At 44.3% G+C, this 24,759-nt stretch overlaps 1 protein-coding gene across 2 annotated transcripts in view; it reads left to right on the forward strand.

The window, feature by feature from the left end:
- Positions 1-24,759, forward strand: part of wwp2 (WW domain containing E3 ubiquitin protein ligase 2) — a 55,024-nt gene that overhangs the window by 12,250 nt on the left and 18,015 nt on the right. For both annotated transcript variants that reach the window (XM_079345284.1, XM_079345285.1), the window contains exons 6-10: positions 8,106-8,184; positions 11,533-11,699; positions 12,913-13,153; positions 13,916-14,005; positions 17,928-18,102. In XM_079345284.1, coding sequence (XP_079201410.1) covers positions 8,106-8,184; positions 11,533-11,699; positions 12,913-13,153; positions 13,916-14,005; positions 17,928-18,102 — 752 coding nt within the window. The remainder of the gene's footprint in view (positions 1-8,105; positions 8,185-11,532; positions 11,700-12,912; positions 13,154-13,915; positions 14,006-17,927; positions 18,103-24,759) is intronic.

Raw genomic sequence — 24,759 nt, forward strand, 5'->3', positions numbered from 1 at the left:
TATGGCTATGTTACAAGAGCCCAGCTTAATCCGTCATGGCGTGGCAAGAAAAAAATTCCTTTTAACAGGCAGAAATCTTCAGCAGACCCGGGCTCATGACGGAACAGCCGTCTGCTAAACTGTGCTGGGCTTGAAAATGGGATGGGGGAGATGGGACAAGATGCAGAAAGAAGAATAGGATGGGATAGGTTGGGGGGGGGGGGGTCTGGGCAGGCCATCCTCAGGGGGAGGGGGGGGGGGTTGTTTGGGCAGGCCATCCTCACCAACAGTCCCAAGGAACCTAAGAGAGCTCAAGGAACCTAAGAGAGCTCAAAAGGAGAGGTTAGAATACAAAGATAGTGACAAGCTACTGCTTGTCACTATAGACATATCTTATTACTATAAGATAAGAAAGCTGGGAGAGAAAGAGGGAGAGAGAGATAAGAGATCCTGGTGCCAGTTCCCCCAGTAGTCTAGGCCTATAGCATCATAACTATGAGCTGGTCCTAAGCCAGCCCTAACCATAAGATTTATCAAAAAGAAAAGTTTTAAGTCTATTCTTAAAAGTACCTAGTGTGTCTGCCTCCCGGACCCCGACTGGTAGACGATTCCAAAGGAGCGGTGCCTGATAACTAAAGGCTCTACCTCCCATAGTACTTTTAGAGACTATAGGCACCACGAGCAGGCCTGCATTCTGGGAACGTAATGTTCTTGATGGATAGTACGGTACAATTAACTCTTTAAGATACGATGGTGCCTGACCGTTTAGAGCTTTGTAGGTGAGCAGAAGGATTTTAAATTCTATTCTAGATTTTATAGGGAGCCAATGGAGAGAAGCCAATACAGGAGTAATGTGGTCCCTTTTCCTAGTTCTAGTAAGAACACGAGCTAACTAACTACTCTTTGTCATCACTTCCTCTTGTCTCTCTTTCTGCCCATGCACAGTCAAAAAAAAAAACTCAAAGCAAACAGGCTTTAGTTTGGGTTAATGTTTTTACTGCTCTGCAGAATTCAAAGTGTGAAGTCAAAGTTTTTTTTTTTTTGTCTGATGACTTTTTATAAGCTTCTTTAACGCCCACACTCTGTTGTTTTGTCCTCTGTTTGGAGTCTTGCATATCGCTCTGCTTCTGTCCTCTCATTTATTTACCGTATCACAGGAGATTTTTCGTCCCCACACAGACGGAAATCTCATGAAAAAAAAAAAAAAAAAACTACGTGAACGCTATCAGCCGAGTGTTTCGCTCAGACTTCAGCCGGAGCGAGTCTGGAAAAAGTGGCAGCATGTTCTCCGGATAATTCACCTCAAGCAGAAAGGAGGGGGAGTGTCTGCACGCGACCACTACGACCTCCGTGCACCTGATTAACCGGCTGCTTTATGTTTTCTGCACATACTGTATGTGAGGAGAATCTCCGGAGCAGTCCTCCAGTAATAGTGCAGACGTTATCCAAAGTGCATTTGTACAAAACGGCTACAGGAAGTGCTTAGTGACTGTAAGGTGGGGGTTTCTATATCTGTGTTGAATGAATGATGATTGAGGAGGACATTATCAAACAGACTTGTGGATCATCTTCGATTTATTTAGCTATGGTCAAACAACATGGCTACGTAACAGACAATAGCTCAGACATGCTTGATCATCAGAACCTTGCAGTTACTGACATCGTGCTGGACCAGGACTCTGAAGTCTCTGGCCCAAGTATTCTTCTTCACAGTGTTCATTACATTCTGATAGAAAGACAGCCCACAAATACTTGACTATTTGTGTACTTCTCTATGAGGCTAGAACAAAGAAGACAGTTGGCTGTAAGCCAAATGTAACTCTGCTGCTACTGGAATAAGACATCTTACACACGTGTACCACAGCTTCACAAACCTAAAAGAATTCTTCTCACATGGTTGACACAATTAAAAGATATATCCACAAATTTATCAAGATGAATGAACCCATGAAGATACGTAGTATCAGTGACAGTGGAGAGGGATGAACGTCGGGCAGACTGAGTCAAACACGATAAGGACAGAACCCAGTTCTTCATCAGTGGAGTTTGGTTGAACAGAACATCAGAACGTCTCTGCCCTGCCAAGAAGAACATGTAAAGAACTCAACAGCTGCACTGAGGCAACCACGTCATGTATCCACTGAACTGGAACACTGGAACTGACATGTCTTACTGTTCCCAAACCAAACCCAAGTCCTTTCAAAGCCTCCACAGCTTTATTGACTCTCGGTCGACCACGTTGCAGGCTCGGCACTAACATTTGACTTTCATGTAGAGTACGCTGTCTTTTAACAAAACACACAGTTATAAGCTGCTCTTAAAACCATAGCCACGTTCACGCATCCGTCTCCTCTCTGTGTCACACACACACACACACACACACACACACACGCACACACACTTACAATAAAGGCTCTTCATGGAGCGCCACACAGAGTCCTCAGTGTGTTTGGCTGAATGGACACAGGGCCAGCAGTAAAGGCCGGGACCTGCCACAGCACGGCCTGTATAAATGTGTCTCTTTGTGACCGCTCACATTTTTTTTCCCCGAGTGAAGAGGTGTGTTGGAGGTGTTTTTTGTTGTTGTTGTTGTTCTTTTTTTACACGTGTATTCTGTTGTTTTCAAGCACTTTTAACAACAACAGCAAAAAAAGATTCTGTGAAGGGAGGGAGGGAGGGAGGGGGGGCTCGTGTCCTCGCTCATAAAGGCGACCTCTTAAGTTGTTAGCGTTTTTTTGTTGCCCAACACAAACTTCTAACACAACCTTCCTGAAGCGTGTTTTCTGTCCACACGCTGTCAATGAAACGTAGAGCTAATTATGTGAGCATAAAGTTGAATTGATTTTGAAACTTCTTAAAGCCCAAAAGCAGGAAAAAACCCCAAAAACAAATGAAATGACTCGTTGTTCAGTGGGTGTTAAACACAGCGGCTGAAGCTGTTTTTCAGGGTCTCTGCATCGGCGTTTGTTCCGATCAATAGTTCAGCTCATTACCTTTAACACTGCATCAACGAAGCTGGACGGTTTGAAAAAGGCACCCACACAGTAGATGTTTGTTTGGGGGGGTTTTTTCCACACTCTGCTGTTTTATAAAAACACAGGTTCAGAATCCTGACCTCTAATTCTGATTATTAAAGTATTGATATTAGAGTTATAGTTGAGATCACATTAAAGGAGACCAGAGGGCTCCGAGTTGGAGACCAGACAAAGACTTTTAGGGATAGAGACAAGAACATAAATATTCATGACAAATCATCTTGTGTGCAGAGAGAGAGAGACTGGAACACCGGGAAGGTTGAAGGCGTAAGAGATCAGAATCTGCTTGAAGTTATCCGTTCTTTTAGAGAGGTGTTTTCCTTCTGATCACTCCAATGACGCGAGTAAGAGGCCTCTCAGACGTGGTCGTGAGTCCACCTCAGTCTGAGACCGAGAACAGACCACGGCACCATGATGGGGAGAAACTCTGCAGGAGGTCCAGAGCGTCCCAGGTGAAGGTGTGAGGAACATGATGTCCGTTGTTGTTTGTGTAGGTCAGGGGTGTCAAACTCCAGTCCTGCAGGGCCGGCTTCCTCAGACTGTTAGATGTCTCCCTGCTTGGACGCAGCTGAATCCAATGAGTGACTCGTTATCAGGCTCCTGCAGAGCTTGATGACACATTGGTTTAAAGCAGGTGTGTCAGAGCAGGGAGACCTCTAAAAGTATGAGGAAGCCGGCCCTCCAGGACTGGAGTTTGACACCTGAGGTGTAGGTCATTCCAGATGTTTGTTCTCCACCTTATGTACCTCTATGAAGGTTCATTCTCTGATGGCCAAACAGAACTGTAGTACTGCTTAATATGTCAGGAATGTAATCTGAAACTTCAACATTTAAAAATGATTCTGTGATGAGACGGAGACCTTCAAAAAGTTTTTTTGTTTTGGTGCAGCGTCCTTCTGTGTAGAAAACGAGCTGACTCATGTTTATAAAGTCCAACTATTAATGACCTTCAATCCGTCATATAACCTCTGTGACTGATTACCGAGGGAGTTGACGGTCTTAATTGCTGAAGTAAAGTCCAACACAGCACAGTGTTCATTTCATAAAATGATGTTGTCAGAAAAAGAACTGAACATGGAGACATTAGAAGCAGACCGCGCTTCAGGCTGAGCTTACCTGTTGTTGACTTGAACTGATGCATGAAGTCACAGTGACTCATCCACTAAACACAGCGTCTGCTTTGGGCAGAACCCGGCCAACACTTTCATGCATTTCAGTTTTTTATGCTAAGCTAAAAGAAAACGCTGCTGGTTCCAGTCGAAGGTATCAATCACTCTGAACATGGAGGGACGAGTGGAGGTTAAACAAAACGAGCTCTGTAAGGGTAGCGTGTGTGCAGGTCAAAGGTCAACATGAAATGAAATGAAGTGTTCCCCCCTCGTTGTCTTTGTATAGCTGTTTTTTTTATGGGGGGTGTTCTTTCAACTCTGGGCACACACACACACACACACACACACACACACACACACACACACACACACAGAGCCAAACACATATAATCACTGACATCAGGAGGGCTTTTGTCTAATTTGTTTGGAAGAATTGTGTAATTGAGCCTCATTGCTTGCAGCTCAGGAGTACAATCGCCTCCTGTGATCCAGAGCTGTGTGCATGGTGGCAGAGGGGGCGAGGGGGGGGTTTCCTCTCCTGGTTTACAAGGGCAGGGACGACAGAGGTCATGTGTGTGTGTGTGTGTGTGTGTGTTTTGGGGGGAGGAGCGGCTGGTGAACAGAAGGATGAAGTGTGCCCTCAAACCGGGGATTCATACGGAGGCACTTTAGTTTGCATGTGTGTGTTTTCAGGCCTCATGAGTGCAAATGCACGCTTGTGTGTATGCATGGTTGTACATGTGTTTTACATTCTGCAAAGTGTGTGTGTGTGTGTGTGTGCAGGCATATGTAGGTTGCCTGAATATATAAAGTGTATAAAGGTGGAAGTGTGCTGCTTTCTGCTGGCGTTAAGGCGCTCTGTGTTCTCGCTCTCAAGGCACCTCTGTTAGTTTGGAGGTTTACTCATTTCCCCTGGCAGACTTTCTGACACACGCACATTCACACACTCGCACACATTTACTAACACACACACACACACACACACACACACACACACACACACACACACACACTAGTGAGCTTCATAGACAAACCCTTGTATTGAAAGCTGTGGAGAAAAAGAAGAAGCCAGTGCAGAAAGGTTTTAACTCTGCGAAAGTTGTCGCACTTTGTCGAGGTGGACTCGTCGTCTCATCTGCACCACATCACCGACACGCTGACTTAACGCTCGTCCTCCAGGATGCATCACGCTCCAGTCTTTACATTATCCTGCTGTACGGGCTGCAGAATCGTAAAGCTGTGTCAGGAAGGAGAGTTTTACTGCACGAGAGGAAACACAAAAAAAGAAGTGTTTTGTTCCTGTAAGATAAGATAATCCTTTATTCATCTCGCAAGAAATTTACTGTGTTACAGCAGCATAGCAGGATAACAGAAGAAAATCACACAGTGCAAAAGAAAAAATTAAATAGATCAAGACAGAAGTGTTGGAAAAAAAAGATATGCATCAAAACAATAATCAAAGAGCGAGTAAAAATGATGCATCAATAAAGGAACAGGAAAAGCGGTGGCAGGAAGTATTGTGCTTTCAGGTCATCGATACATATCTGCCTGTCTGTCTCATTCATGTGAGCAAAATATCTCTCCTTAAGCATGCATCTTTAAAATTACAATAAACAAGCGGGTTGATTCAGATTTTCAACATTACAGCTTTAGTGTAACACAAACAGATATCCAGACAAACCAACAGCGGGGCCTCTCCAGGCTTTGACAGGACGAGAAACATCAAACCATTCTGAACTACAGCTGAACAGTCCTGAAGCACAACAGTGTATAAACGGCATCAACACACAAACGTCCTAAAAGAACTCCACGTCATAGTGATTTTTTTTTCTGAGGCTGCACTGTGGGGAAAAAAAAACCTTGAGCCACTTCAGTAGACTGGGTACAAATGTCCCCTTTGAGTTTAGGATAACAGAAGATGAGATCTGCTGTTAATAAAGTCAATGAATGGTATTCTATCAGATGTTTTCTTTTTATTTTACTGAATGTTCAACTTTAAACAGACAACACTTCAGTCTCTGCTAACATGAGATTTAGCTTCTGTTTGTTTTTTACTGGACTGTAAATTGATCACTTCAGGTTTGTTTTGTTGGACGTCAGTAGATGATTCAAGTCGAGTAACGAGGGAAGTTTTCTCTCTATGGCAGATTTGTTAAAGTTGTGCAGACAGTTTTGAAACTTTAAACTAGAGATATATCTCACACACACCCCACACACACACACACACACACACACACACACACACACACACACACACACAGTAATTAGACCTTTGGCATTAGGAGGGAGGGGGGGATGAACTCAGGGAGCAGGCTATGACACAATGGTTTCTCCTCAAGACCACTGTTTATTTTTCTGTATATCCATCGGGTCTGCTCACAAGACGCCCATTCATAGCCACAAAAAAAGCTGTGTGTGTGTGTGTGTGTGCGTGTGCGCGTGCGCGTGCGCGTGCGCGTGTGTGTGTGTGCGTGTGTGTGTGTGTGGACAGAAAGAGAGTGTGAGTCTGTGAGAGATTACCTGTTTGCTTTCCTTTAGATAGCAGGATATATATGTGTGTAAACATGGACGCTGTTTGTGCCTGTCATGGTGTGAGTGTTGTTCATATAAGAAGGTGCTGTGTGTGTTTGTGAAGGAGAAAGTGAGTGTTAATGAAAAGCATGTTATAGGTCTGTGGTTTTCAGTCACAGTTGGGAACCAGCATATAGTCACACATTCCCTCACATCACCACGACCGCACACACACACACACACACACACACACACACACACACACACACACACACACACACACACACACACACACACACACACACACACACACACCAGCACAGAACATACAAGGAGGAACGGTCTCTGTTGCATTGCCACATGTTTGGAAGCTATATGATTTGATTTTTCTGACTTTTTTTTTTTTTTTTCACAAACATAAATTTGACCGTAACGATGAGAAAGAAGAAGACGGTGTGAGAGAGTGAAGCGCTCGCGCAAACAAAGAATGGGATCAGAGAAATTAGATCTTACTTTCAGTTTTTTTCACTGTTGTAACTTTTCAAAGAAACACACACACACACACACACACACACACACACACACACACACACACCTCACATGTTTTAAAATCAAACTTATATTTTTTTCGTCACGATTATAAATCTAACAAATGCCCTGGTTCGTGATGCACTGATTGGACGTTTTTGATGCCGTTATTTCAATGAGCTGTTTCATGACTTCTTTTGCTGTTAGACTTCTACAAAGCTGCCATTTTCGCTCATGTTTGACCATGAAAACACGATTCATTTGAACGTCCCTCAGCACACGTTCAGTGAGCTTTGCTGTGCTGCGTGTTGATTGGTAAAATAAACAGTTGGCTGTCTTGGGATGAACAGAGGTGGTGTTCTTTCGAACAGTCTGGAAAGTGTAGTTTATGATGCTGAGTAGCTGTTCAGTGCATGGACTAAATATCTTATCAGAACCAACCTGTGAATGTAAATACCTTCTTTCATGCTAAAGCCTTCTCACTCATCACCTGGGGGAAAATAATGAATGTAGATAAATGTAAAATCCCACGGTCCTGTTTTCACAGTTGTAATCTTCCATCATGTTTGTTGGTATGTTGAGTTTGTTTGTCGGGTTAGAAGAATCTAAAATGAAGTTAAATAAATGTCTTCTTTTTAAAGGTCAGTGCTCACTCAGTGTCTGTCTACGTCTCTTTGTGTCTGATAAGATTCAAAAACATTTCTTCCTTCTCTCAGATTTCTCACGTGTCAGCGTCAAGGGCAGCTTGGATTGGGATGATCCGGGAAATTTCCCGCTTTGTTCCCCTCCTGCCTCACTCAGTATTTCACTTCATCAAATCCAATACGTCTGAAGTCTACAGCGTCACTTTCAAACACTCTGAAGAGCTCAAAGTGTGCGAGCGCGGTCGTTATTATCAGCATAATCATGTTATCTGAACACTGATGATGATGTGTCTTTGCAGAGATACTGCAGTCAGACAGACCCAACCTGAGGAGGACACAGAGCGAGGAGACTCCCAGTCCAGCTGGATCCAACAGCAGGTGAGCACACACACACGCACACACATACAGTACACGCAGGCACACACACGCAGGCACACACACACACACACACACACACACACACACACACACACAGTACACGCGCACACACACGCACACGCACACACATACAGTACACACACACACACACACACACACACACACACACACACACACACACAGTACACGCACACACACACACACAGTATGCACACACACACACATACATACAGTACTCTTGAATTTCCCTCGGGATCAATAAAGTATCTATCTATCTACGCACACACATATACACACACAGTACACACACACAGTACAGTACAGACACACACACATACAGTACACACACATACAGTACAGTACACACACGCACACAGTACACACATACACACACAGTACACACATACACACACAGTACACACAGTACACACATACACACACAGTACACACATACACACACAGTACACACATACACATACAGTACACACATACACACAGTACACACATACACACACAGTACACACATACACATACAGTACACACATACACATACAGTACACACATACACACAGTACACACATACACACAGTACACACATACACACACAGTACACACAGTACACACATACACACACAGTACACACATACACATACAGTACACACATACACACACATACACATACAGTACACACATACACACACAGTACACACATACACATACAGTACACACATACACACAGTACACACATACACACAGTACACACACACACACACAGTACACACACATACATACACGCACAGTAGACACACACACACATACAGTACACACACATACAGTACACACACATACAGTACACACACATACAGTACACACACATACAGTACACACACATATTACAGTACACACACACACATACAGTACACACACATATTACAGTACACACACATACAGTACACACACATATTACAGTACACACACACACATACAGTATGCACACACACACATACACGCACAGTAGACACACACACACACACACATTTATGTAAATCTGTATACGTTTGATCCAAGGGACTACAGATGGAAATTAGTCAAAGAGGTTAATATCTGGCATGTTTGTTTATGACTGTCCCTGTCTTAAAGTAAAATAAATGAAACGCGCACACACACATATTGTTTACTTATATAATGTAACATATTCTGTAATATATCATTGAGCTGTTCTGTCTGTGAGTTCTGAGTCTGGGTGGTAGCCTGACATGTGATCAAAAAGCCTCCGCACTCTTCTCCCCTCGTCCCGGTCTGAGCCATGATAGCCCGTGTTCTCACTGCTCCTTTAATATCAGAGGAAACAGCCGAGGTTTCTGTGAGCACAGGGTCGAACCTGACCTGTGAAGAATAATACTTAAAGAGACTGAAGAAGTTCTGCTTTGAGAACTGATTGTTTTTCACTGCACACAGTCTTCATGTCTTTTTTTCTTGAACCTCCTTTTCTTTGGGAATTTTTTTTTTCTTTTTTCTTTTCGCCGAACTGTCACGTAACGTTTTTGATACTTAGCTAAACAGATACACACAAACTGAAACATGCTTTCTTTCTGTGGCATCTTAATCACAGTGGACTCCTCTGGTTTCATCACTCTGCACACACTGTGCTGTAATGAATGAAACAAAAAAAAAAACATTTTGCAAAGTACTGTATGCAAATGGATTATATGAAAATCCTGAAGTTGAAACACTATTGCAATCAAAATAAATGGAAGAAGAAAAGGCCTGAGTGGTGGAAGCCTGTGGCAGTGTGGTTGATTGAAGCACTTATGAAGAGTGCCAGCATGTTATTCCCCCCCTGTAAAAAGTGGTTTCAGACGCTGCTCCGGCTAGAATGGTAGTGGGATAATAAATAGTGGAGCAGGCTGCATTTATTTGAAAACTGTGCAGGGGGGGGGTCAGATGGCATTTCCCTTTAAACATTGCATGGGGTCATGAAACACAGTTCAGCCAAGAGTTCAGACCGCTGTCATGGAACAGCAGTCAACATCTGTATCAGACGCCGCACGGAGTAGGAGGAAGAGCGCCGATTCTGCTGGTCTCCCATGACGAGCCGCTCTGTGCCCACACACAAAAACCTCCATGAGGCTGCAGGACGAGCTCTGCTTACCTGTGACACAGCGTTACAACATCCAATCAGCTTTCAGCTTGTACACTGGATGTTAAAACAGTTTCACACAGCTTTTTTTTTCTCTCTCTCGTGATTTAAACGATCTTCTTTAAATACCATGAGGGTTTGGACTTCTAGAAGAGAGAGAGGCAGCAGCTCTCCTACAACTCTTTGAACCCACCAGAAGAGAATTAATAAAACACTGGTCAACAGCTCCAGTCGGCTTTGCTCAGCGTTTTTTTTTGTTTTTGTTTTTTTTTACCAGTCTGACCAACATTTGTGAGGACGCCAGACCTCTGGGGTTTCCAAACCCCCGTGACACACTTTGCACATAATCCTGCCCTAAAAAAAAAGAAAGCTAACATTGCTACCTTCAGCTCGGCCTGCAGCCTCTCCTCACTTCCTGTCCACCTCGAACATTCAGAAACACTGGTTCACTTTTCTTACTGAATTTAACAACTGGGCCCATTTGTTTTGGGTTGGATGGGGACTCCTGCAGTCAATTAACCTCCACTGTTAGAAACCCCGGGAGCTGTACACACTGACAGAATCATAACCTGACACAAGGCTCTTGTAGTCAGCAGCCCCTCCTGGGATTCATTTTGACAAAAGAACTGCTTTATTCAGCTTTTTACTGCGTTTTCTTTTTTTTAAGTATCTCTGCATTAAGGAGTATTATTAAGGTTTCTTTTCGAGGCAGGGCAGTGGATGGACTTAGAAACCAGAGAGAGAGAGAGAGAGATTGGGGAATGAGATCACACTTTGTTTGAAGTTAGAATAGAGCCTTCAAAAGTTTCATAAGAAATCTAAAACACAATCCAATAAGGTAAATTCTCAGGATGGTTTCACGCTGGATCTGGATTTCTGCTCCCAGCATTCATTGATTCCAGTTTGGAAAGCCATCACGTCTCTCGCTGTATAAAAGAGACGTTATATTCAGAGCACGTCTGTTTGTGCTCGTGTTGCTTTTGTACATACTCGCTGATACGCCAGGTCTGATCCCCTGAGTCGGCTACAACAATGGGTCTAATTTGAAGTTGTCTAAACAAAGGAAGCAGACACGAAGTTCGTCGTAAAAGGAGTAAGAGAAACTGTCCGACCTCCGTCTTCTGTCTTCTAACCTCGTCTCTTTTTTCCCCCTTTTTTCTTTTTCTTCCCTCGTCCTTTCTGCATCCTTTTTCTCCGTCTCTCTCCAGGAGTAACCGGCACTCAGTGGGGGGTTCACAGGGTGGCTCCCCCGGGTGCACCCGAGGGGTCTCTCTGACCAACGGGGAGCTGAGTGAGGAGCAGATCAGCGGGCCCGCCGGTTCATCCAGTCGCCTTCGGCCTTCTAAGAGTCACGGCAGCCCCGGGAGCAGCACAGGTACACACGTCAGCTTCACCACCAGGAGAAATCTCTTGATTCAACTTCTGTCGGAGTGAAAGGAAGAGAGAGGCGGCTGCAAATCTATCAAGAGGGGCGATTTAAAGAGAACGAGAGTGAGAGGAAATGAAACCAAACCACATCGCGTCACTTCAGAAGGAAGTGCTCAAACTCCACAAAGAGGCCGACTTCTCTTCATTCAGACTTCTTTCAAAGTCTTTGAGCAGATGAATCTGTGGATGAGATATTGAACCGACACCCCCCCCCCTCCCCATCCGTTTTTTTTTTTTTTATTTTTTATTTTTTTATTTAAACATCGCTGTCCTTTCCCTTTTCTCCTTCAAAGAGTCCATGTCAGTGTTTCCTCACCAATAGATGAAACGGAGCACGCCTCCCACTCATGTTTACCCACCACTTTATGAAACATGCTGCCGATGAGGATTTTTATGAGAAACAGGCGGGGGGGAGGGATGATGTCATCGAGGTTCAGACCTCCGTCGGTGTGAGACTTAAAAGTAGAATCAGGACATTGTGTTTAACTTTCAGTCAGCAGCACAGAAGTCTCTGGATGATCAGTTATCAATTTCACCTCGTTGGCCCTGAAATATGGTTTAATATTTTTATGATTATTGTAAATTCATGAAACAGAGAATCCCTCTTTGAAACTTTTGGGTTCAGCTGGGCTCTACGTGTTCTGTCAAAGTGAAGGCTGCCTCACTCTGAGAGAAAGTACAGAGACCAGTTCTTCAGAGCGGCTTTTTGTTTGTTTATAGGCTCAATGTTGTCAACAGGAAGTTAAGAAGTCCCACATGTATGAAATGTAAATCTTCAAACCACCAAACCAGAGTCGACTGATCCTAAAGTTCTGCCTTGTTCGTCACGTTCCTCTCTCTCATCCTTCCCCGCTCCCTTCTTTCTCTCTCTCTGTTTCTGTCTCTGTTTCTGTCTCTCTCTCTCTCTCTCTCTCTTTCTCTCTGTCTGTCTGTCTGTCTGTCTGTCTGTCTGTCTGTCTGTCTGTCTGTCTGTCTGTCTGTCTGTCTGTCTGTCTGTCTGTCTGTCTGTCTGTCTGTCTGTCTGTCTGTCTGTCTGTCTGTCTGTCTGTCTCTCTCTCTCTCTCTCTCTCTCTCTCTCTCTCTCTCTCTGTCTGTCTGTCTGTCTGTCTGTCTCTCTCTGTCTCTCTCTGTCTCTCTCTCTCTCTGTCTCTCTCTCTCAGACAAAGTTGAGTTGACTTCTAACGGGCTGGAGAACAGTCGTGCGAGCGTGGCCCGTCACACGCCTCCTCCTCCTTCACCGTCAGGCCGCTCGCCGGCGGCCAGCAGCAGTAGCAGCCCCTCCCCCGGTCAGGACGCCCTGGCTCTGACTGCACCATCAGAGCCCGGCCCCAACGCCATCCCCAACAGCGAACAGGCCAGCAGCAGCAACGCAGAATCCAATAACGAATCGCTTCCGGCAGGGTAAGAGGAAGTGTTTATAGTACAGAACATCTCAGCTGTAGCTCACTTCCTGCCTGCATGATGGAGAACGTAATCTGTAAAACACATTCTCTGATCTCTCCAGGAAACTCAAGTGTCTTTATCCTGTTTTCATACTTTGGTGCTCAAATGAAGAAAAGTGTCTTCAGAGCTGCAGCACTGCTCTGATGTGACGTTTTGGGAAACTTTAATGATTAAATGGAGTTTAAATGATTTAGCAAGTTTTTTTTTTGTTGTTGTTGTTGATAATAATCAGTGAAAAAGATAGACGACGCAACCATGACTGAAAGAGTCTGAAGAGGATCAACCTCTCTGTGATGATTCAACGCTGATCAAATGAAAAAGGTTTCAATATCAAACGACGAGGAAACAGTTACTATGAATCAGTTTTTTGTCATCTGATAAATAAATGCTTCGATCTGTATTCTAAAGAGAGGTTTAAAGGACAAATGACACAGATACAGAGAGAGAATACATGTAGAGCTGAATGTTAAAAATGGGCTCAGAGGGCCGATATATCCTGTGTGTTGATTGGTTCATCATCCTCACTGTCACACACTGAACAGACACTGCCTTTACTCTATGAATATTTGAAGTTGTTTATTATAGACACAGGTGTTCGCTCTATTATTACAGATTTTTTAAACATGATTGTAATATACGCATCTGTAATATACTGTATCTGTAAAATAAAAAGTCTCTCTCACTCTCTCTCTCTCTCTCTCTCTCTCTCTCTCTCTGTAGCTGGGAGCAGAGGGTGTTGCCACATGGCCGAGTATATTACGTTGACCACAACACCAAAACCACGACATGGGAGAGACCACTGCCACCAGGGTACGCCTGCTACAGTTTCACTGCTTTTTCCGTTGATGCGTTTCTATGTGACACCCATTCACATTAGACAGCGTAAAGGTGACTTAAATATTGACCAGTATTCAGATTTCAAACTAATGAGCAGCTGCTGGTGTGTCCCAGGGAATACTCCTGTAACCCCGGTGTCGTCAGGTTAACAGGCCAAGCCTCCTTGTGTTTCTTGTTTTTGAGAGTTGTACTAGTTTAATTTGTATTTTAGTTTCAGTTTGATTTGTTTTCTCCCTCCGTCTTTGTGAGCTGCGTTAGAAGAGAACCTGTGCCAGAGCCCAGCCCTTTTATGGCTTTTCTACTTGTACCAATTATTTATTGATTCTCAGAGCCACTGAGTGACTGAGAGAAAAAGAAGCTGTTTTTAGGAAAAGGTCAACCACACTTTTCCCAACCCCCCCCCCCATCTCAGTTTTTCCATACAAGGAATGAGAGCGTGGGGGCCGGAGAACAAAAGAGCTTTCTTAGCGCCACATGTACTTCTATCCACCAGTGTGTCGACTGCTGGCTGCCACGGACCTTCAGAGGATCAATTAGCAAACTGATGCCAGGCTCGTGGAGCGCTCCAGATGTACACACCAGGAAGGGTTTAGACGTTTGAGGGGGGGCCGGGGGTAAAGGCAAAAGACATTTGGAAGCTGAACTAATGAGAGCCATCCAAAGCCAGACTGAGGCCCACTGCTCTTTATCAAATATATTTCAGTGTGTAAGTAGCTCTGCATGATGAGTTCAGTTTGTTTGAGCCTTCAGGGTGTCTTTACTGATGCTGGATGCTCCTCCACTCTTCTCCAGGTTGTGGTTGAAACTGTTTCTAAGTAGTTCTTTTTGTGTGTGTGTGTGTGTTCTCACTCATTGGTTGGCAGACTGTTGTTTTAAGGCCTCCAGTTCAGCTTTTTGGAGCCAGGAGTTAGCATTATTATATAAGACTGAGACTTGGATGGAGATTGTAGCGCAGCTGTGGCTCAGTGGTAGAGTCGGTCTCACGGTTTCTCATCTGGAAGGTCATGGGTTCTGTGTGCCCTGCAGCCTCATGTCCAATGTGTCCTTGGGCAAAACACTTCACAAGTTGCTCCTACTGCTTTTTTGGTGGTGTATGAATGTGGATGAATTGGACGGACGCGACATACTGAGTGACCTGTGGAATAAAAGAGAGGAGCTCTGGTCCATTTACCTTTTACTCTTTATATGCTCAGACACATCTTGGATGGTAAAGAAAAGGGGGGGGGGGGGGGTGTTAAAGTGTTTATCTTCTCATCACTACAACTCAACTCACTGCAACAAAAGACCATATGATGAGAAACATTAGACTGCAGCAAGCTGGATTTATTAGTCAGTAAAGTTCTTCTGGGTTAATAAAAAAACAATGCTAAATGCAGTGTAAACAAAGAAACACTCAACTGTTCAGTTTGATTCTGTCAACACAAATGTCCGTGTCCGAGCGACAGATAACAGGAAGTCAGAGTGCTCACTGATAACGGATGAGTTGAGGTCTGTTAAGCAGTTCAAAGTAAGCAGACTAAACTTAACCCAGTTCGACGAGACTCCAGCGTGCTTCTACTTTTTGAGACGACACGTCTACGTTTCACAAGACCCTTTTAATTAACAGTTAAAGCCAGCAGTGTTTTATTTTGAAGGGCTTTATCTTATACTTAGAGGCTGAGACAGAGATTTGAGTAAACATTGAAATTCTGTCGTTTGTATGAAAAGCCTCAAGTTTTGGGAAGGTTGATTTCAAACGTTGCTGAGGTCTTCGAGTCCTTGGGTTAAATGGGTGAAGTGAAGAAACACGTGGAATGAATAGTCATTAACATGACCGGGAGGATGATGTCAAGTCAGAATGCAGAACCAAGAAGAGGCGCCATTGCATGCTCCGGCGTTTTCCCCGGCTCCAGTAAATAACTGGCTGGTGCTGCTAATATCAGAGAGGATTTCTAAAAGAAGCTCTGTCCCTCATCTCTACCGTCCACGCCACTGGAGTGTCTTTGAGGCCCATGAGCAGCTCCTGAGGTGCTGTCGTGGATCTGAGCCCGACTTGGAAACCACATCAGAGAAGAGCCTTTTTCCTTCAGAAGACGACAAAGTATCACCAAGCTGATCTGGCAAACTTAAACATGAAGGAGAACAGGATGTAGCTCACTCTTCTCCACTTATTAGAGGAGGTGATTCAGTCGCATTATGTAAGTAACATGGCTGCTGCTTTATGTCGGTGTCCTTTAGGTGCTCAACACTTTAAGAATCCAATCACAGCTGTCATCTTACTGCAGGATCATTTAAATGTATGAACCACAAGGTTTCATACCAGAAAGGTTAAATTCTACTTTGGTAGACATTGACCACAGACCCATTTCTCCTCAATGATTGGTTGGAGATGTGTGTGGACACATGGTTATCTCCCTCAGCGTCAGACAGGAACATCAGAGTACCTGCATGCTCTGTTTTCTTTGAATCAACCCAAAGATCCAAAAATAAATCACGATTCGTTTAATTACAATCTTCATCCTGAACACTTTCTCTCTAGTTAGTGATAAGACAGTGAGTAAAGTCAGAAAGTAAGGAATGACATGTTGGAAGGGAGCCCCAGGTCGGATTTGAACCCGTGCCGTCCGATGGGAGAACTATATCCTCCATACATGAATGTAGGATAGAAGATTTCAATACAGGTTGTAACTCTTTAAAGTAACTGATCAAAGTTGACTGTCACTTGTGTAACGATCAGTGCAGCAGTGTGTTTTTTTTCCATCACATGGCTCAGTTGGTAGACTCTGTCGTCTCTTGAGCAGAAGGGCGACGGTTCGACTCCCCCAGCTCCTGCAGCCACATGTCCGATGTGAATCTGGGCATGACACTTGACCCCAGGTCTGCGGTGTGTGAGTGGGATTAGTTACAGCAGCCTCTGCCATCAGTGTGTGGGGGGTTTGATTGGGTCGGTGTAAAAGCCCTTTGAGTCGTCGGAATGGAGCACAATGAACACCAGACTGATTGATGCCTTTTAAAGGATGATCAAATCAGTTTAAATGTCTTCGTTTCGTCATGGCCCTGGGGTTTTCAAATTCAGCTACAGTGGAAATGCCGATATGGGCAAAATAGTTCCTGTGTTGCAGACAGAAGCGGCTGCTGGGTACTTTTCTTAAAATTCTATAATGCTTAAGTCACAGATAAGAGAATAGTAGCAGAGCTGAAGCGAGTCCCGCTGAGCCCAGGAGACTGGTCTGAGTGTGTGTGTGTGTGTGTGTGTGTGTGTGTGTGTGTGTGTGTGTGTGTTCGTGTGTGTGTGTGTTCACCGTCTATCTGTCTATCTCAGTCCATGTCCAGACCCCCGGACTCAGGGGAAAGACAGGATAAACATAGACCTCTGAGTAATGCCTCTGGCAGGCCCGGACACAAACACACACCACTCATGGTTATTGTCACTCAGACTAATGATGTGTCCTATTGTTTTCCCTCCACATCAGAGTTAAAGACCGGCTTTGTTTTTAAAGTGAACAAACTGTTGAATGTTGTTTGAGGTTGAGGCAAACTCATCGTAATCTGACAAAGACGGATATAGATCCAGGAGCCTGTCGGGTGAATGTGCCGCATCTTTCTGCCGTCCTTAGAAAGCGTACTTTCTGGAGACTTTAAGGGACCAAATGACCAAATCCTGTGCCGCTCTGGGAACTTTTCCTCAACATGCACAGGTTTTCCCCTCTTCCCTCTCTTCCTCCTCCCACTCTCTGACTCACTCCTCTCTCTGTTTTCTTTCCTTTTCTTGCCTTTGTTTCTCTTTCCTTGCTATAAATGAGTTACTATCTGCGCAGCTTTTTTAATACAGCCGCCCACCCTGAGCATGCTTAATAAAGATGTTGTTGAAGCCAAAGCTCCTCTCACTCTCCCACTTCCTTTCTCTCCCCTCCAGCTGGGAGAAACGAGTGGACCAGCGGGGCAGGTTCTATTACGTGGACCACAACACCAGAACCACCACATGGCAGAGGCCCACAGCCGAGTCCGTGCGAAACTACCAGCAGTGGCAGAGCCAGCGTAGCCAGCTGCAGGGCGCCATGCACCAGTTCAGCCAGCGCTTCCTCTACCAGGTACTCTTTGTTTTACACAGGGGGGTAAAGACTCCCTGCTGAGCTGAGGATGAGGAGGGATTTGTCCCTTCCAAACAGTAATAAGCGACCTGTTCAGTTGTGTGCAAACCAATGCAAAGTGTGCTGATGTGTACTGAAGAACAGCAGGGCATAGATTTGGAGGAGCTTGGGAGGTTTCCTTCAGTAGCTCTGTGTCAACACATCTGACCAAACCACATCATTACAAAGTCACATTATTAAACGCATTTCTTTCAATAAAAATTCAAAATCATTTCTCTATTTAAGTTCTTCAAATTACAAATCAGACACACGAAACAATCCAAATGTTACTGAATAAATTATATTTTTATTTAGATTGCAGTTTTTAAAAATCAAGTAGAAGGGAAAGTTAATCTCATCCTTCAATTATAAAAAAAAAACAAAAAACGTACACATGGATATCTGAAGTGGAACGTGTATCTTTAAGATGACAGTTTTTTTTTTGTCACTTTGTCAGCGATGTTGAAACATTGATTAAACTGATATATAGAGTCAGGTTGATATGTCGTTACCCTCTTACATAACTACAGTCTTCATCAAAAAGGAAAGATGTACCTCTCTCTAAACAGCAGAGAGGGAACCTGTATCCAGAGGCGGCCATGATAATTGAAGTCTCCCATGTAGGCCTGGGCGATAATTATCACAATATAACTATTTTTTCTTATTGTAAATATAAGAAATGTACAATAAAAGTTTGATAGATTTCTACTGAAACACTGGGAAGAGGGGGCGCTAACGTGCCTTAAATACTAGTTACCAATCAAAACAGTTTTCCTTCTTTTAGGCTAAACTGAGAGCGAAGCTATTTAATGATGCTCGTAACCTTTTTCCTGTCTTGCGGTGTCACCGAGTATGTATTTATTGATGTGTGATTGTTTTTTGCTAATACTCTCATCAATAAGACTGAAAAGTGAAAAGTTCTTTATGACTCTAGAATCGCGTGTCCTCCTCACAAATCCACAGTGCAGTGAGAGGACGAGTGTTAAAGGAGGTGTTTCTGACCTGTTTACTGTTGAACTGTATTATTTCAGTATGTGACTGACCTCTCAGCGGAGCAGTCAAGGTCAAGCTGCAACCAGACAGTAACGACTTATTGGACCAAACAGCAGAGCTGTCTCAATGGGCCCGTTAGTAAAACCTGCCTTCAAACTCCTATAAAACGACACCAGGTCTCACTGTGGATGGCTTTTAGTGTCTTTTTCCGTCTGCTCGTGTTTCACTGTCAGGATCGTTCTGTCTCCACTTATTGTCTTTGTGTCTCACCCACAGCTTGTTGTTTATTTCATTGTTGATGTCACTGATGATCTTTTACCCATACTAAATAACGCCGCTCCCTTTTAAAGCAAGAATGTGCAACCTTTTTAAATCTAGGAGATGTCGCCCTAGAGCACCAACATGTGCTCCCCAACATCGACCCCCCCCCCCCCCCCCCCCCCCCCCCCCCACATGCACACAAAGGAGTTATCAAATTGGAAAGCACCATAATTAAGCACCAAGTGCAAGCAGCCGACAGAATTGTCCTCGTCCCGAGCCGCACTGTTGGTTAGCTCATAGCTTCACATTGCATGTACAGTCAGACGGAATGACGATGATCTAAAAACACTTACATGACTTTCAAATAAGCAGTGAATAGAGTTTATTATTCTCCTTTTCTCTCTGTTAACCAGCTTTATATGCAAAGGAGGAGGAGCCGTCTGCTCTCTCTCTCTCTATATATATATATGTATATATATGTTATGTTCATGATAAATAAATATGAATGAACCATGTTTTTGAGGCTCTTGTGGCCAAATAACAACTACCAACACTTTGAAACATTTACCACACATGAAAAAACCTAGGGACAAAACGAGTGCAACGCAGCACGCGGCACAATAACTGTTAAATACTGAAGGTCGTGATTCAAGGTGAAGTTCGATGAACTGACCTGCACTAAGCAGAAGCGTTACAGAAATGAGACAGGATCAGCTGACCCAGCGGGGGAGTGCAGCGCCGTGTGTGTGTGTGTGTGTGTGTGTGTGTGTGTGTGTGTGTGTGTGTGTGTGTGTGTGTGTGTGTGTGTGTGTGTGTGTGTGTGTGTGTGTGTGTGTGTGTGTGTGTGTGTGTGTGTGTGTGTGTGTGTGTGTGTGTGTGTGTGTGTGTGTGTGTGTGTGTGTGTGTGTGTGTGTGGAGCGCTCGCTGTGCTCGCCTATGCAGAAGGAGGAGAGGAGAATAATAGGATTTCACAGATGAAGTGTGAAGACGTGATGATGGCTGAGCTTGTTCACAGCACTTTAGTGACCGCACTCACCATACCCATCGTGTTGCCTCATTCGCTGTTTGTCATACAGTGATGCCCCTAGCCATCTACATAACCTGAAGCTCTCTGATCCTTTCTTTTAGCCTCATAAATAGATGAATCTGCTCACCTTCCAGGCTACATTTACCACCTGGACAATCAGCCACAGTCACAAACTGTACTTAAATTTTACAATGTGTTGTTGTCCAATCCCTGGCCATCACGCTCTCATACAAATAGGGTCACTTCTGGCAGCTCACAGACCAAAGGTGATGTGAGAGAGGCTTTGTCTATTAGATTTCCAATGTTGTTTTTGTCTTTCATTTATACCTGCATTGACTATATTGATTCAGTGATCGCAGCATATCTGTCTACATGTGGCTGCTGCGGTCACTGTTACAGGTTTGAACACAGGCTGTGTGGAAGTGGGAGTAATTAGGCTCCAAGCAAACATCTGGCATTTTGAATGGTAAGACAAGGAACAGTAGTCTTTTGTGAAGAGTCGAACACAACACGTGAAAAGAAAAAAGGGGCGGAGCTGCAAACTTCTGCCTGATTTATTGTCCGCTGGCATCGACAACAGCTGTTGGACGTTTTACCTTTCGAATGTAGCACCCAGGTTGTTAATGTAACAAAGATGCTCCCCTCTTCTCCCTCCATCCTTCTCTTTTGATCAGTGTGTGTGTGTGTGTGTGTGTGTGTGTGTGTGTGTGTGTGTGTGTGTGTGTGTGTGTGTGTGTGTGTGTGTGTGTGTGTGTGTGTGTGTGTGTGTGTGTGTGTGTGTGTGTGTGTGTGTGTGTGTGTGTGTGTGTGTGTGTGTGTGTGTGTGTGTGTGTGTGTGTGTGTGTGTGTGTGTGTGTGTGTGTGTGTGTGTGTGTGTGTGTGTGTGTGAGAGAGAGAAGCCGATAGGCAGGTCTGCCCTGCGTGTTGATTGTACACCGGTCTGTCTTGGAATGCCCACTCTGCTGATAGCAGCAACTATTTCTGGCTTCAGTGTGTGTGAACGAGGAAGTAGACTCAAAGAGCTCAGAGTCTGCCGCATGGTCTACTGTCCGACGGGGGTTTTTTTCCCATCGAGTTCACGCGCATATGTTTTTGATTCAGTGATCGAAATCCAATTTTTGGTTGCATCAGAAAAGAATTTGACTTCTGAATTGAGGGTTGGAAAGAATGTACACGAGTATGTTAGGCTTGGTTAAAGAGGACATATTATGAAACGTCTTTGTTCCAGAGTTTTTTGGACATTTATTCGGGTAACCTGAGTGTCTTATCGACCCACAATATGTAAACTACATCAGTCTTACAACGCAGAGAAGAAGTGCTCCTTTTTAAATGTTCTCGACTTGTGACGTCACACGTTGGATCGTGGTGAAAAAACAGAAGCCTCCCCTCTCTGGTTTTCTCCACCCTTTGGACTCCACCTCCAGCACAGAGCGAAACCTTTGTGCTGTTCTGCCCTTTTTTATTCTCGCTATGGAGGAGTGATGTCTACTGGGAAAAAACTGAGGGTGCCACAGGAGAGATTAGCCTCCCATAACAATTCGGCCCCCATTGAGTCACATGGACGTGTTATCCAGAGGGAAGTGTCCTCGTGTCTTTAACCGACCAATGACAGCTTCATCGACTGACATCTGGTGGACTTTTAGGGGCCAGCCAAAGACGATGCGTGTCAACTGTGGGCTGTGGCTCAGTTTGTAGAGTCAGTCGTCCCTTTACAGGAAGGTCAAGGGTTCGATCCCCAGCTCCTGCAGCCACATGTCTGATGTGTCCTCGGGCAAGACGCTTAACCCCGAATTGCTCCCGCTGCTCAGTGTGTAGGTGTGTCATGTGGTGTCAAAGTGCTCTAGAAAAGTGTTCCACAATCTCCACTCCATTTAACTCTGAACAGAATTCACTTTCTATACAGTTATTGACATTTGAAATCTTTTTTTTTTTCCCCCCAAGTTTCTCTACTTAAACTATATGTGACTTTTTTTCAACCTTCAGCAGGACTGGAAAACAGTTTATAAAGAGTCTTAAACCTTTTTGATCCTGACTCTTCATCTCTCTTTATGCCTCAGTGTGAATGGCTGTAATGAGTTTGAACTTGTTTTTTGCCGTTTCTTCTTCTGTGACTGGTTGACTTCTACGATATGTTAGCATGTCAAACCTTTTTTTTTTTTTTCCCCCCACATGACAACGCTGTAACCAAGACGTGAATCTCAAATAATAATGATAGTATGTTACTGTAAGCGAGTTGGAGGAAGAAAGAGAGACAAAGAGACGGACATGTGCACATGGACGGACATGCACGTGTAATCATGAAGTCCTGTGTTACTCCGTCTGACTCTCGGGTCTATCAGTGAACTCTTTGAAATCTGCTGCAGTCTGTAACAGTCACAGCTTTCTTACATGAACGATCCCTCCGGAGGCTGAAGGCACATTTGAAGATCCGTTCATTACCTCAAAGGACATTTGAGTGGTAGGTGGATATTTGTGTAGGACCTGCCTGTACAGCAGCATAGCAAAACTCTCCTACTCTTCCTTGCACTGGATTAATTAGAAACAGCGCCGCCACCATATCCGCATGCAGCGGTTACTGCAGTTAGAAATGACCGAATCAGCAGACGCTGTATTTGGCAAAACTGTGATTTCATGAAGCACGTCCTGTCAGACTTTGAGCAGGCTCAGTGGCCGTATGAAATTAGGCAGAGGTGGCCGCCTCCAGATTCTGAATGTAGGAAGAAGCCTGCTACAGTGTGTGTGTGTGTGTGTGTGTGTGTGTGTGTGTGTGTGTGTGTGTGTGTGTGTGTGTGTGTGTGTGTGTGTGTGTGTGTGTGTGTGTGTGTGTGTGTGTGTGTGTGTGTGTGTGTGTGTGTGTGTGTGTGTGTGTGTGTGTGTGTGTGTGTGTGTGTGTGTGTGTGTGTGTGTGTGTGTGTGTGTGTGGGGTTGAGCAGATGTGTTCATGGAGCTGTAATGTTGAGTCCAGGTGCCACATTTCTTTACTGTAGCACATGACCACCAAAGCAGGTCAAGCACACCGTGTCCCTCTAAAGCCATGCCTGCCTTCATGTATGGTAAAACCAAAACAATCCACACACATCTCATTTTAACAGTGCAAAGTAGTGTTTTTTCTCATAACACCAACACTAAAGTGTGTGTGTGTGTGTGTTTGCAGAGTAATTGCAGCTTGTTAGGACTCCAGAGAGCGCAGCCTGAGTCATTAACTCCTGTTTCCGGCTCTCCCCAATCCCCCACAGATTGTCCCTTTTAAACTGTCTTTTTCTCCTTTACCTCTCCTCTTTATTGTGACCCCACCCAGCCAATTCTCTCCATCTATCTGTCATCTCTCCAAAATCCCCCAAACCCTTATTTTCCTTCTTAAAATCCCCCCCTTTCTTTTTTTTTTTAAGCAATGCACTAAAATATCCTTCTTGCCCTCTTTCTTTTTTTTCTTTTACCTCCTCTCGTCGTCTGCTCTCAGATCAGACCTTCTCTCAATTGCCTCCTTCTTCCTTCCTCCTCTCTCCATCTCTGTTCATTCTCGCTGCAACAAGGACTCTTAACAGCAGCACCTGAATCAGCCCTGTGTTTCGTCACCCGCTGAACAGAAAGCTCACACACATCCACACGTTCAGTCGTGTTTACACACAGTTTGTCGGCGCTCGTGTTTCCTAAAAGCACTCTTGTAAGTGCCTAATACCATGAAAGGACAGTGAACAGATGTATGTTTTCTGCTTCTATTTGGGGAGAGGATTGAACTCGGGAGGGAGCAGAGTGAGTGAGAAGGCATCAGTGAGTTGGAGTTATTACAGGTTATTTTATAAATGTTTCACAGCAATTACTTTTTAAAGCTCTAATTAAGACACTCACACCTCCGCTGTGGAAACAGGTTGGATTACTTGTGTATCCAGTTTAAGCGTGTGAGTGTTAACGACAAAATCAGCCTGATTCTGTTGTTTCCTTAAACAGTTTCCTAACTCTCCGTGAGCAACCTTTTTTTTTTTTTTTTTTTTACCCAGATGCCCCGTTTCTATTTTCATCTCTGTCGCTCGCATTGACGGATGACAAACCAGGAAGGAGGGGCCTCCACAAGGCACTGACACTTCGCTTGTTTTACACTGTGGAGATAACTGCATTCATAGTATCCACATCCCTGATCTTTGATTTGTGTCAACGACACCGGAGAAAAAACCAGCTCACCAAAAGCCGTTCAATGACGAGCCTCTAAGTGTTATGATTTGATTCAACAGCTCCTAAACACAAAGCACCACACTTCAGTTTGCCCACCTTCATAAGAAAGTGAGCGGTTGTCATATTGTTTGCGAGAAGAAACCGAAATTCACTGAGCAAAGTTTTGT

The sequence above is a fragment of the Symphodus melops genome (genome assembly GCF_947650265.1).
Source record: "Symphodus melops genome assembly, chromosome: 6".
NCBI classification, from domain to species: domain Eukaryota; kingdom Metazoa; phylum Chordata; class Actinopteri; order Labriformes; family Labridae; genus Symphodus; species Symphodus melops.